Here is a 14,507-nt window from a genome sequence, read left to right on the forward strand (position 1 = left end):
CACGGACAAGCTACGTGAGTTGTATAAATAAAATGTTTTTCTCTCTCTCTCTCTTTCCCTTTCTCTTTCTGCTTCTCCGGGTTTTTGCGTCTTGCGGCGCGCGGCAAGCATAAACAACCCCAAACCCTCGAAAAAAAAATGTATCAAGCCAAAAATATAAACCGAAATTGAAAACGAAACCAGAACAGCTGTGGAAGGACAGACACGAAATTGGGTCAATTGTATATATAGTATACAGAGTTTTTATGTACATATATATTTATGTATGTATGTGTCCCTGTCCCTGTCCCTGTCACATGAAAACGTCATCGAAAGAGAGTTAACTGTTAACTTGCGAACAACTAAATTGGGGCCAAAAAGAGCGGCTAGGCCTTAACAGTGACAGAGAGAAGAGAAGGCGAGAGAGAAATGAAGAGAGAGAGAGAGAGAGAGAGTGCGCCTGGAAGTATGTTTATTATGCTTTCTGTTAGCTTATAAAATGGGTCAATGGAAGTTTATTATGTTGCCTCTCCCGCTCCTGCTGGGTGAGCTTTCCCACTCTTTCCCACTTTTTTCCCTTTGTGGCTGCAAAATGGAGCGGAAGCATAAATTATTGACTTTGTCCAAAAATAGCACAATTTCAACATTAGCATGACTCTTGGCTGTGACTGTGGCTGGATTTTGGCTTAATAATAAACCCAAAAAGGTTTACCTGCCACTTACGGCCATATGCAAACGTCTCTAATAGGACTTAATTTTTGGCAAATTCAAATGGCACCCACATGGCCATCGTTTATACTTTATTTCCACACTTGCGTGCCATTAAAGTCAGCCCAGCACAAAAGTAGGCAACGAATCGCAGAGTACCTCAACATCATCGTCATCGTCATCGTCATCTTCCTTTCCATCTGCCTTTTACCTCATTCGGCCAGATAGGGGAGGCTGAAGAAAGAATATACTTATACTTTTTTTTTTCCTTTTGCCCCATTAAAGCTGCTTAAGTGCGTCATGGCAATTTTCACTGAACAGAAAATAAAAGTTTGAGGAAAACTTGCAATTGATTGCGTCGCCCCCTCTACCGCTGTCTCTCATTCTCTCTCTCTACTTCATTTTATCTTGGAATCCAATTTTGAGCAGTTGATGATGGAAAAGTTGTTGCCATGTTTCGATTTGCATGTGGGTTGCCCATTCCCCTCGCTCCCTCTGCATGTATTTATTTTCCTTATTTTCTTTTTTTTCGGTAAGTTCTTATCATGGTTGCCAACAGACAGCAATGACAGTGGTAAAAGCAAATGAAAATTGGGTCACATCAGTTAAGTAAAAAAAAGGGGGAAAAGAGAGATGGAGATTGAGAGGGAGAGAAAACAGGAGACAATGAAATGAGGTGGAGGAAAAGTTCTATTTGATATGTATTTGATTTTTAGCAACAGAGAAATGTGTAAATGTGATTACCTCAATGTTGTTTTGCTTAAAACTTAATTTGATGGCGCATAAATAAACACACACACACACACACACAAACTCACAGAGACAGAGGGATAGACAGTGACAAACTGTCATAAATATATATCCCATCTATGTATATTTGAGTGTGTCTGTCTGTTTGTGTGTGTGTAAATTCGTATATGCATAACTGATGTGACAAACACACGCGAAATTGTCATTGCCAATTTTTTTTTTTTGGATGGAGAAGAGGGTGGCTTATATATATATATATAGCATACACATTTATGTGATTGAGCATGTGGATGATGATGTTGCCACACACACACACACATACACACACACACACACTTACACACAACGTTTCCATGTAAATTCGTGGTTGAGTATTCATTCACGGAATTTCAATGGTAAACTGACTTTGACTTGCCAAAAATTGGCAGATATCACACACTCAAACACACACACTCACAACTTAAGGGCTTACAAAAACTCATATGGAAAATTTATGCAAAAAGTTATAAGAAATAATGCCAAACAATAACCCAAAAGGGAAATGGAAACACAACGGAAATGTAGCCCTTAAAAGTAGGCAACAGCAAACGAATTAGCGTTCACTCCATTAATTTACATGAATTTATTAAAAAAAAAAAACACACACAAATTTAGAGGGAAAATTGCCTAATTAAGACAAAGAAGAGAAACCGGTCTCAGGATACCTGGTCACTGGCTGGACATGATGACCATTTGGCAGACAAGCTCACATCCTTTTTGCCCTCTGCTAATACCGTACATTTATGTATATATGTAGATGTGAGTGTGCGTGTGTGTGTGTCTGATAGCAAGCGTTGACAATATCCATCCACGCTCAATTTACTCCAACATTTACCCTCACAAAGCAAGGGGTGGGGGGTGTATCTCGCATAAAATTGCTTATCAGTGGAAAATGCTTGAATTACTTAAAAGGCAAGCTTTAGCCACAACCGCAGGTTCAACCCTAACTCCCTTGTCTGTCATCTCATCTCAATCCCTCACTCTCTCTTTCGTTCATCCCCCTCCAATCTCACTCTGAAACAGTTTCGGTGCTTATCAATGCCCATTGTCACATCTAAGTAACAAACAACAACAAAAATGTTGCCTCAACTTGCCGCACAAAATCCAATTATAACATAAAAATTTTCGTAAATTGTAAAATGTAAATTTTAGCTCAACACTTTTCAACCAAAAATTGGTAAGAGAAGGCGGTGGGGGTCTTGACAGATAAGAAAGGACTGCAAAATTATTATTTGACACACGTAAATTTTGTGTGGGTGATAATAAAATTTGTGTGCCTGGTCCGCCTTTGAGTCCCGTTTGCCTCTCTGCCATTGACTTTTATTGCTGCGGTAATTGCCAAATGGAGCTTGAATGAACCCCAAAAGTAAACGGGCTATCGGTTGACGTAGCAAGAAAGGATAAGCCGGGAACGGGAATCCAACTATTCGTTCTGGACTAACCCCAAAAGTAATTGGCTTATAATAAAATGTCAAATTGTGTGACATGAGTAACATTTCTTTGCACTTGCTTAAGTGGCAGGCTAGGGACAGAAAAAGGAAACCGCAATGCATGACTGTACAGTGTACACTCACATAATGTGTGCGTGTGTATGTGTGTGGGAGCCTGGCTGTCAGCTCATCTATTTTCATTTAAGCTGCAACTGGGGACAACTTGCCTGAGCTAGGGCTTCACTTGTCTGTGGCCTGACCCGCATTCGCCACCCCGTATCTCGCATTTGACTCAGAATGCAAGTTCCGTAGTAAGACAAGCATTCCAGTAACTGGGTCACAACAACAGCCTGAAACTGTTGATAAAGCGAGAGATACACTTTGAGCCCCAACGACCTTGTAAACTGCAATTGCAAAGCTTCCCTTTTTCCCCATACATATGTACATATACATGCGAAAATTTTCATCAAGGCCTGCAAGTATACATATTGCAGTAACTGTACTTGCCAAAGTTATGCTGCCTGCCAGAACGGCAGTGGACGGAATGGAACGGCAGAGGGGCGGGCTGTGGAGGCACAAGTAAACCAGGTCAAGCGTAGGCAACTACCAAACATACAAACATATGTATATATAAGAGATTTATGCTGAAGCTGTGGGAAACATACGCTTGACTTTCATTTGAAGGGCTCTTCGTCGTTTTTTATTTGGACAAAATAGCTTCTTAATAATCCCCAACTCCATTTGCTATTTGCCATCGCCAGAGCCGTTCTAAATTGCCTTTAAGGTCTGTGCCAGAGAATATTTCAAGTTACATTTTCTCTCCTAAGGTCTCCTGAGGCACATTTCAATTTAGAGCTCGAAGGCGAACGCATCAACAAATACACGGACAGAGAGAAAGAGAAAGAGAGAGAGAAAGATCCATGACATTTTTTTTCTTATTGCTAAAAGGTATGGGAAGAGAAACAGGGACATAGTCAGGATCGGGGGAAATGAGATAAGGGACATGTGGCTGTGACAAGCTACCGGAAAAATGGTCGCATAATAATAAAAAAAAAAAAAAACACACACAAACTAAGGACTATACAAAAAATGTAGCTACCACACACAGAGGTAAAGAACACGAAATATGAAAAATAATAATATTTTGTGAACGAAAAATTGAGAAGCAAGACCAAAAACGTGTCATGTCTATCAAGGAAACAAACTGTTGGTTCATTTCATGAAAGCCTGTTTTAGGTATTAAAATATATGTATGTACTCGAATGAATGTCTTTAAAAATTCTATTTGACAAGATGGAGGAATTGGGTCGATTGTTAAGCTGATTATGGCCGGCAAAATTAGAAGCTTTTAAAGCTACAAAATGTTGGAATACGCCATACATATGCAATATTATGGAGTTTTCTCTCATTTAATCCTCAAAAAGGCAGACGACATGTAAAAAAAAAAAGAGCAAAACTGTTTGTGAATGCCTCTCGAGAAATGGGTTAATGCCGACTTAGGCAAATACTCAAAAAAAAAAAGAGTTGACTTAAAGTAAGTCGAAAGAAGGCAAAACTCACAACCAAAAATGTAACATTTGAGAGAGAAGTAATAAAAAATATTGCTACATGTTTGCAATCTCAAAAAATATGTAGTTCCTCCTTCCTCTTTTTCTTTGATACGACCAAAAGGTATTGCTTTCCATATATGAAAGTTTTGATTTACACAGCAAAAAAGTGTGTGCAAGCCATAAAAAGTGCAATTGGCAAAAGAGTTGCAACAGACGGCATGTTGCACAAACCGAAAGGACACAACAGTATCTGAAACAAAATGGAGAACTTTGCAACTCACCAACACACACACACACACACACACACACACACAAAGAGACTTCCCTACATATAGATACATTTGCATATTGACAGGCTGAACAAAATTTTCAATTTCATTTTCATTGCACTTTGAAATTGAACACGCACGAAATACAAAGAAAAAACGACTAAACCAAAATTTGAAGAAAAAAACCAAGCAACAAATACATTTTCTCGTTTTGCATTATAGATAATTTGGTTTCATTTGCATGTATTATTTTGTATGAGTATGTATGTACTCGTTGAATTCAAGTAAAGAGGGGAGCAAACCCTTTTTTTGGTTTTTGGATTTTGTCAGGATTTTGTGTGGGATTTAAATATTCAATTTGTTGCAGTTTGGCGAGCATAATCCTTATAGAAAACAGCTGCGTCACATCCTCTCGCTCTCCTTCACTTACAGATGGTTGAACAAATTTTCTGTTTTAGACTTGAACTTTTTGCTGGCACAATTATCTAACTTTTCCGTTTTGGTTGTGGCCAAGTGTCAGCGTGTTTAATTGCAAATGATAACGGGCCATGCTTAAAGTTTTTCATTTCTCCTTTTTTTTGTTTTTTGTCTTTTTAATTTTCTTGCTGGCTGAGTGCTTCTGCATTTGACCCAATTTGTTGGATTTTTCATTATACTTGTGGCAAGCAGGAGAGAACAGCATCAAGGACTCTAGCGAAAGTGTCGCATTCTCTGGTTGTTTTTTTTTTTGCTGTGTCTGCTCCGTTTGGCTTCCTTTCAGCATTGTACGTCTCGGGGACAAAAACTGCCACCAAATATGCGGCTTCTTTCCTCTTCCTGTTTAGATAAAAGTGCCAAATGCCGGAAGATTTTTAATTAGAATTTTCTTTTCGTTTATTCCTCCCCTAAGTAAAAGTACTGATATATTTTCTGGCTCCCCCTTTTTTTGTCTGTTGTTGTTTTTATGCTCTTCACATATTGACTCCAACAATAACCTCAAACTAACAAGGCGCCAAGTGGGGGGCGGTTAGGAGGAGCTCAGGGATTGCCTTCCCAACTTTCTTTTCAGAGTTCAAGTGAGAAAAACAAAAAAAAAAAAAGAAAAGGGTAAGAACAATGCCAGGATTTCTCTTCTCCTTCTCTATTTCTTTCCTCAGTTGTTGCTGTGAACCCTAAAAATCATTAAAACAATTTAGCAGCTTAAAATGATTTTCATAATTTTTGCATGGCTTTTGTTGGCTTAACTTTTCGTCTGTTTTGACGGTTTGCCGCTTTCATCATTTCTCCGTTTTTCGTTTTTCCCATTTTTGATTTGTTTTTCCGTTGTTGCTTTTCTGGTAATTTAATACACAATTCTTAATTAATTCAATTTGCTTGTGGGGGAATATTGTGCAATTGAAATTTAATACGTGAATCGAGAAGTTCGTGCCGGGCAAAAGACTGGACAATACCATAACCATTGAATAACAGGGCGACTGCCCGGTATGGAAGGCTTTAAGCGTTTCAATAACTGCTTAAACAATTTGACGATTGTTGGGCTTCTCTCCTGCAGGCAAAACTAAATAAAGTTACCGGTCAGAGAAGGCCAACAGCTGCCTTGGTTAAAACCATTTTGTTGACTAACATCAAGCAAGGGAGACTGACTAACTGACTGTCTTACTGCCTGATAGACAACGTTTTGCTGGCTCCCCCCCCTAGCAATTTTCATAAATTTTTCAGCTTTCAACTGGCTTCATTTCCGCCTTATTTCGAAATGAAAAAACACAGAATTGCTGCTGATGTAATGGCCTATGGAAACATTTCATTTGAATGGCCAGGGACAGTGAAAAACAACCTGAGACTGCGAAACTGGACGCGGATAAATATACCGGTTTACGCGGCGTATGCGCAATAACAAAGAAAATGAAAACACTTGAACATCGAACTTAAATTGCCTTGGTTTTTTTTCATCTTACTTTCTTTTGGTTGAGTGGGCGATTTTCGTTCAATGTTTTTTCGTTTCGAAGTTTCTTTTCTTTTTTTGGGGGGGGGGGGGGGGGGGGATGTGCTGTGGGGTGAGGAGTCTTTGAATCCCGCCCATTGAACTGAAGTGTTGCTGTTTCTGCCATTGCTTAAGGCTTTGTTTTTTTTTTTTTTTGGAGTCTACAATACAATATTAACTTACAGAATTTTGAGGATTTTGGCCAGATTTATTCAGCATGATAATGGAGTCATGTGATATAATGGTCCTCATGCCACTCACCTGGAAAATGTAAAAGAAAAATACAAAAAAAAATTAGTTCTTTGTTACAAACAGTCAAATGTATCTATGAATATGAGAGAGACAAGACAATTCGATTTGCCTTTGCTTGTTGTTGTAGTCGGGGGGGAGAGGGGAGGTTTAAAAATCAATTTCCACTACCATTGAATTCGCCCGCTTTCGTCTTTAAGCCCTGTGGCATAGAGAGGGTTTTGTCGGCATTGATCCACCATGCTGTCATGGTTAAGTTTTAGGTATTCGGATTCAGAGCTTTTCCCCCCACGCAGTTCGATATTTTTGATGGCATTTCCATTTTAGCTATTTGACATTTTTTTTCTCTTCTCTTCTATTTGCTTTGACATTGAAACAGCGTTAAACGCAATACCGAGGCCAGGCCGGGCTTGTCGAGGCTATCTGAGGCGCGGCGGCGGCCATGGCGAAATTTTTGTGAAACTGGCACAACTGGCAACGGTTTTTGTTTTGGCTCTTCATGGCAAGGATAAATATGAATGAGAGAGTGAGATAGTGTGTGAGAGAGAGAGAGCGGGAGATAGCCTCGTTGTGCCCATTTACAAGTTTACCATGTCGGGGTCAAATAGTTTGCCGACTTACGTGCGCAAACAAAATGCGGCGTTTCTTTTTTTTGTTTTTTGCCGGGGCCTATAAATATGCATTGCATTTAACTGACGTTTTTCTTTTACCTGCTGTTTTTCTTGCTTTCTTTTGTTTGATTCATATCGGTTCCTGTTTCTCGCATGGGGCCATTTCATGTCACCGTTCATTTACAATTAAATGTCAGGCATTGACATGAATTGAAATATAAACATACTAACTTGTTTTACATATCGTCTAATTGTGTGTAATTATAAGCACAAAAGTACATATGCCAACTACCACGCGAATGCCTTGTCGTGGCTAGGATTCACAAGGACTTGGTTTCGGTTACAGTTGCAGTTACGGTTAGGATTACGGTTACCATTTGGATTGTTTGCTTTTGTGTTTGCCAACTCAATTTATTCTTGGAATCAAAATCATGTTTTAATTAAGGCTTTTTGGCAAAATCTTTAAGATCTGAATTCCGGCTGCATGACTAAAAACTGAGTCAATGTTTTAAGTCAGCCAACAATGAATTCAGTTAATTAGCCGCAAAATTTCAGAGTGGAAAACAACATTTATTTACGATGGATGATTGCAGCGACGGGGAATAATTTTTTTGCCATGCTCGAGCAATTAATCAAAAAGTTGAATGAACCGAAAATCCACGTTTCTTTTTTTGGTTTTTGTTTTATTTCGTCTGTTGTTCCTTTTGTATTTAGCTCGCTCTTTCTCTTAATTGGTATTAAAGATGCTTTGGGCGATATTTGACATGACTAAAATTGAAATGAAATTAGTCATCATTAAAGTCACACACACACACGCATAAATTCGCTCACGCAACAGTAAAGGCAAAAACCCATTGCATACTTGTGGGCGTTGTCAAATGATGGATTGGTTTGGTCGCAGCTAGCTGAGATAATTGACCTCTAAATATACTTGGAACCCACGCATAAACACCCACACACACGCACTCACACACACATACACACAAACACTCTATGGCCGTTGAAACTTATTCTCGGTGGCTGGCCGTGCCGCAAAGTAGGCTAAAAATATGGAACAAACACACGAAATGGCGGTCCAATAACCTTTTTCAACGCAGCTTGAATGCCATTGACACTGTTCCATGGGAGGCTGGGTGCCCGGCTGCCTGGCTGACTCTCTCTGAATATCCCCCTGCTGTGCCCCACCAGTCTAAGAAGGCAGCAAGAGAAGCCTCATGAAAAGTCATTGCACGAGCCTCACGCACTTATGATACGTCTAGCGAAAAAAACATAAACGCGAGGCATATTAGACTAGAGCAGGCTTTCAACTAGTTGAACCGATTCTTCTTTTGCCTTGCTGGGTATCAACTAGTCCATGGTCACAGCTTCTGTTTTTGGTTTTTTTTTGTTTTTGGCCACGTTTTGTTTTTCTTTGGGCGTAAGTTTCCACTTTTGTTGCTGTTTGCCGTTCTGATTTTTTACAGCCTAAAGGCAGACGATGAGGTGCGTTGGCGTCGTCGTCGTCTGCGTTTTGGGACCTCTCTATATCCCATTCTCTTCGCATGCGAATGCCTTATTTCAAGGATACAATTTTTGTTATACTTTCTTTTGCCTTTGGCTGTTTTATTGTGTCATTGCCATGCAAAAAAACGAAATACGTAAAGGTTTAATCTTAGACGAAAATTGGTTTAGTTTAAATGTTTAAGGATTAGTATCAGTTAAGGGCCTAGAACTAGAATTTGACAGTAATTGAGTTGAAGAGGCAAAAGTTTTGCTACCTACTAATTAAATTCAAGCCATGGACAAGGAGTGAAGAAGGAGTCTTGTAACTATGTAACCATTAATTTAGCTCTCCTTTTTTTATATGTTCTCTTTTCTCTACCTCCCTTTCTCTCTCCCTCCCTCTATCTCTTTGGATCGCACTGGCTGGCTCTTGTGTATGTGGTATCTGTTATTGAGTGGCAAGACTACAGAGACTTGGCAAGTTGAATAAACTCAAATGAATTTTCCACAAGTCGCACGCATTATTTATGTCTGTGTGTAAGTATTGTCAAATATGTCTAGACACTGAAGGTCATTTGAAATAACGGTTAAGGGTATTCTGGTGCATTTGCCGGTAGGAGGCTTGGCTCACTCAATCTCTCAATCCCTTTCCCTTTCCCTCTTGCTCGGCTTTAGAAGGAAATTTCATTCTTTTTTATATTTTTTGTTTTTGTTGCCCATTTTGAATTGACATTTCTCTGGCATTTTGAATTCAATTTGAATTCAAGACTGAGACCTGAGACTGAGACTGAGACTTACATACGATTCACAAACGTCTGCTGAGAAAACGTGACTAAGAGGCGCGGTGCTCGTAAATAATCTTTAAGTCACCAGTTCCTATCGCAAACAAAATGCTGTTTTAATTGCGTTTTTTCATGGATTTTTTTATTTATTTCTTGTTAATGTTGTTGTTGTTGTTGTTACTGTTGTTAGCACAAGTCAATGAAACTGTTTGCTAAATGTTTGTATATACCTAGACAGCAGACAGAGAGACAGGCAGACAGACAGACTGACCGAGTGAGAGAGGGGGATACTAATCTGTGGCTTTGATTTAGTCTCTGACTTGAAAGTGCAGGAGGTTGATGATCGCTATGATCATTCGGTTGCAATTTGAATTCGTTTCGCTTGAAGCTTTCAATTCGACATTCATTGAATTTCATTTCCTTGGACAACAAAGTCCATTGACATTTTGCAACAACTTGTTTTGCTGTTTTCTGTTTATTTCGTTTTGCGTTTTGCTGTATAATTTAATTAAAACTAAATTTAATTTGCATGTTAATGCAGTTAATTAATATACTAAATTCGCATGTAGTGCACAAACTGCATGACAAAGTTGAATGCCCTCAATGGCAAACAAACAGATTCATAATATGTGTTCACTTTTTTTTTGCTTCTCTTTTTTGTTGTGTCTGGCAAATCAGTTTATCAAAGTTCAGTTTTATATATTTCGAGCGTGTTTGCTTTATCAGCCATCACACACTGAATGGCCTGCCTTTTTACCCATAAACTGCACTAAGCTAAAGTAGTTCTGGGTTGGTTATAAGCAGCTTTTCACGCAAACAGCAAACAGCTCGACCTTGATGACAATGAACCGTCTCCTACTCCTACTTACTATCGCTACAACTCTCTCCCAGTGGGAACCCATTGCCAAGGTGTACTGAAAATAAATGCATATAAAAACATGTACTTTATGGCACTGCCACTGATAAGATAGCTAAACAATTTGCATCATAAAGTTACAAAATAAAAACTACACAATAAATAAACAGAAGAAAGAAAAAACCAGTAACTATTTCAAATGTATTTCACTTCTATGGCAAAGTGCAGTCAAGAAGTCTGCTTTGGGGATTTTATACTTTGATATTTTTATAGGTATATGCTTTTACTATAAGGTAGTTGCTTTTTCCTTTCCCTCAACATTGCTAGGCGATGAGTTGGAACTGCAGTTGGGCTTTATTAGCGATAACTTTGATTTTTACGATACTCTGTGACGCATAACAAAAACTCCGAGGGGCAATCTATCAATAAATCATGCGGTAGCCGTTTGAGAAGGCTTATAGAAAGTCTTCTTCTATCAATTCCAAACTTTGTTTAGTTTTTGAAGAGTTAAACTCTAATTTTTAATCTCTATTTAGTCAATTGATAGTTAGTTGACCTAAAGACGAGCATGTTTTGATTGTAAATCAACAACTTTCAGTGTATCCCTCGTTCAAAGGTGAATAGATATTGAATACAATTGGAACGCAATTTCAAAAAAAGAGTTCAATAAGCTGGTTGCAATTTCATTTCTACTCGTATTATCGGACAATGACTAGACTGGTCATAGGATATGACAATTTCACCATCAAAGTTAATAAACTTTGGCAAGAAAAAAATTGTTTACTAAGGCGCAAAGTGCATTCCCTGGACTTTCTTTCACTTGTTTTTTATTTTTGTTCTCTAATTTGATGAAATATTGAAGTATTGCATTGCATTGCTTTATATAATGCCAGGGAAATTTCAAAGAACACAGAGAGAAAGAGAGAGGAGGACAGAAAGAAAGAAAGAAATATGAATACTGTATTATGGTAAAGGTAGTTAATAATAGCTTACAAATAGAGGCAGATGACAACAACCGGTGTAGGTAGACAAAATTGTGAGGTAGGGGGTTAGGTGAAAGGTGGGCACAGTGATAGATAGGAAGGGGTGAAAATGATTGCAGCTATTTTTATGTGGGGTGGCTGGATTGGCAAGAGTATAGGGGGGAGGGGGGAAGGCAGGCAGGGAGGCAACTCGGCACTATGGCACCTGGCTCCTATTACATGCGCACTGCATTATTACAAAGGTAACAGCAACAGCAACAACGAATAGCAATTGCAAATAAAAGGTAATATTAAAAACGGCAATTTTCCGCGGCGCTGCCAAGGCACCAAAACAATCGCTCTGGGGCACCTAACCCGGCACCCGGCACCCGGCACCGAAACGGCAACAACAGAAACAACATTGTTGCCTTCGTTTTGCGTGCCATATGCGAGTTGGAAAGGATTTCCGGTTTATGCTGTTGCTTGCCACTCTCCTCCACAAAACCCTCCCACCACCTCACCCCCTTATTGTGGTTTAGACTCCACCTCACTCTTTTGTAATTGTTTTGTTATGAAAAAGTGTAGAGCGATCTAAAGCTAATGGCTGGGTCAATATATTATTCAAAAATTGCATGTGTAATGGCTCATATTTTATTTAAATGTCACTTGTAAAGTAATGTCACAAAAATATATATAGAGTTGGAAGACCTGGGCAACAATATCAAAAATAAATTCTTTGGTTCTCGAACTGTTATCAATTTTATTTTAAAAATGAAATTTAACTCCAAACCATTGAGGTAGGACTTACAACTTCATCGAACAAACAAAAAAAAGAGTCGAAAGAAAGCAACCAAAGAGTTAACGTGAGTTCTTATTGAACTGATCGTAAAAGTCATCGGATACTGTATTCGTTAGTTGAATCAAAGCATCTTTACGCTGTTTGTCCTGGTCCACGGCTAGTTGAAAATTGGCACGGGTCAGCTCATCGAACTGGGCCTGACGACGGCGATCCACTTCGATCTGTTTCAGCATTAAAGTGCGATCCATATTGATGGCGTATTGTTCCCATTGTTTGTCCATCAAGAGGCTTTCCGTTTTACGTTGCTTTGTGTCGGCCAATTGTTGCTCCTGACACTTACGGAAGGTTTTCAACTCATCCGGACTCATGCCGCGATACATGTAGGCAATTTTCTTATTGGGATCAGTGCGCGATTGGGCCACATCGGGATTTTCGGTGAGCATGTCGCTCGACAACATATTATAGATCTCGGCCATATCATCTTCGTTGGTCTCACGTTTCACACGCTCGCGATCCACACTCTTTTGCTTGGCCAAATTGACATTGTATTGGCGTATCTTTTGGATTATTTGATTGCGCATCAAATGCTGCGATTTGGCCATCTCTTCGAGATGTTTATCCCGACAATTGATATTGTCCATGATGAGATTATCCGCAGCCCGTCGTGCCTCCTCCGCCTGTTTGCGTTCCTCCACTTGTTGATCCAGCCAGGCACGCTGTTGCTCTCGCTGACGTTGTTTACGATCACTATTATACAGATCCTCACCCAGAAATACCTGAGCACTGGATATACCCAATGTTATGTCATCGTCAGCCACACGCATGGGTTTCGCCTTCTTCAGGTAGTCGGGATCATTCAAATCGAATTCACGGCGCTGTTCCTTGCGCTGAAATCGACAACGATAATAATTCAAATTCGAATCAGCAATGCGTTTCTCCTTCTCTAGTTCCTTCTCCTTGGCGGTGATTAGACGCTTTTGCAATTGTTCCTGCTCCTCATAACGTTTATCGCATTCGATTTGCACACTCTTCTGCTTCTTTTTCTCTAATATCTGACGCTCCAAGGTATCCAGATCCAGCTAATAGACACAGTTTAGTTGGAGATTATGGAATGAGATACATGGAATCTCTTAATAACTTACGCCAAACAGACGCTGCTTTGCATTGAAAATACGTTTCTTCCGTTCCTCTTCATATTGTTCGCGTTTCTGCAGCTTGATAGCCTCATCTAGGTCTCGGGCAGTGCAAATGGACAATTTTAGTGTCATTTTAGTATATACCTAACTGATATTCTAATATATATATTATTTGTGTGTCTGTAATCTAAAGGAAAACTAAGTTTTTCTGTCTAAGTAAAAACAACAAATGAAAATTTGCATTTATTTGGCTTGCTTGGTTTTCCATATAAATATAGAATTTTATTATGAAAACACCTTTCTAAGATGCTTTGATCCTTTTTTGGGTATGCTTTGATTTTCTTTAATAATCTTAAGTATGTGTTATTGATTCTCTTCCTTTGATGAGAACCGAGTGACATGTTATTGAATTTTATATTTCATATTTGTCTCTATATGTGAATTGAAGAATTTTTAATAACTGGCAATTCAAAGGCGAAAAAGCTTTTATTAACTCACTCGGCAGGTGGGGGGAGAAGGCAGTAGATTGGTGGAACTGAGGCGGGGGCAAGGGGAACAACAATTTCATAATTCGCAGTTGCATTTGCGCTTAAGGCAAGTGGAAAGTGGTACCAAAATGTAAATGCAAAAGAAAATCATGCCGTTTGCCGTTCCCCCGCATACCCCCTGGCCAATGTATGCATGCATGTATGTCCATGTCCAGGTTGAGCCTCAGAACTGAGGCCAAAGAATCCATTCAACTTGAACATATGCGCTGAAAACGTGTGCCAGAAACAGGGCCAGAGCAATGTAAATGCCGGTTGATGGTAGCATGGAGTTTGCTAGGTTGGTTGGGGGTTTTGGGTATGAAACACAGGATACATAGTCATAGAGCCTCATCGTCATCATCGTGCATGTCGAGCAGTGAAGTTGCCTCTCTACACAGGTTTTTCAGCTGGTTCTCCT

General features: G+C 39.3%; 2 protein-coding genes across 4 annotated transcripts in view; both read right to left on the bottom strand.

The window, feature by feature from the left end:
- The window catches only part of LOC6651558 (zinc finger protein 395), a 139,063-nt gene that overhangs the window by 10,000 nt on the left and 114,556 nt on the right, over window positions 1-14,507 (bottom strand). For 2 of the 3 annotated variants that reach the window (XM_047012900.1, XM_047012913.1), the window contains exon 5: window positions 6,869-6,946. The exons of the other annotated variant lie outside the window; for it this stretch is intronic. In XM_047012900.1, the coding sequence (XP_046868856.1) occupies window positions 6,869-6,946 (78 nt within the window). The remainder of the gene's footprint in view (window positions 1-6,868; window positions 6,947-14,507) is intronic. 3 annotated transcript variants of the gene reach the window in all.
- On the bottom strand, window positions 12,368-13,786 carry LOC6651556 (RIB43A-like with coiled-coils protein 2). The gene is made up of 2 exons (XM_002074141.3): window positions 13,569-13,786; window positions 12,368-13,505 (listed from the first exon to the last, which is right to left on the bottom strand). The coding sequence occupies exons 1-2, from the start codon at window positions 13,692-13,694 to the stop codon at window positions 12,486-12,488; spliced, it is 1,146 nt and encodes a 381-aa protein (XP_002074177.1). The 5' UTR covers window positions 13,695-13,786; the 3' UTR covers window positions 12,368-12,485.

This window comes from Drosophila willistoni, chromosome 3R (assembly GCF_018902025.1).
Source record: "Drosophila willistoni isolate 14030-0811.24 chromosome 3R, UCI_dwil_1.1, whole genome shotgun sequence".
Taxonomy (NCBI): domain Eukaryota; kingdom Metazoa; phylum Arthropoda; class Insecta; order Diptera; family Drosophilidae; genus Drosophila; species Drosophila willistoni.

Bases quoted from the DNA above. Each gene is read 5' to 3' on its own strand.
- LOC6651556 (XM_002074141.3), bottom strand. From the start codon at position 13,694: ATGACACTAAAATTGTCCATTTGCACTGCCCGAGACCTAGATGAGGCT. The intron at 13,506-13,568 runs GTAAGTTATTAA...TGTGTCTATTAG, and splicing joins CAAAGCAGCGTCTGTTTGGC to CTGGATCTGGATACCTTGGA.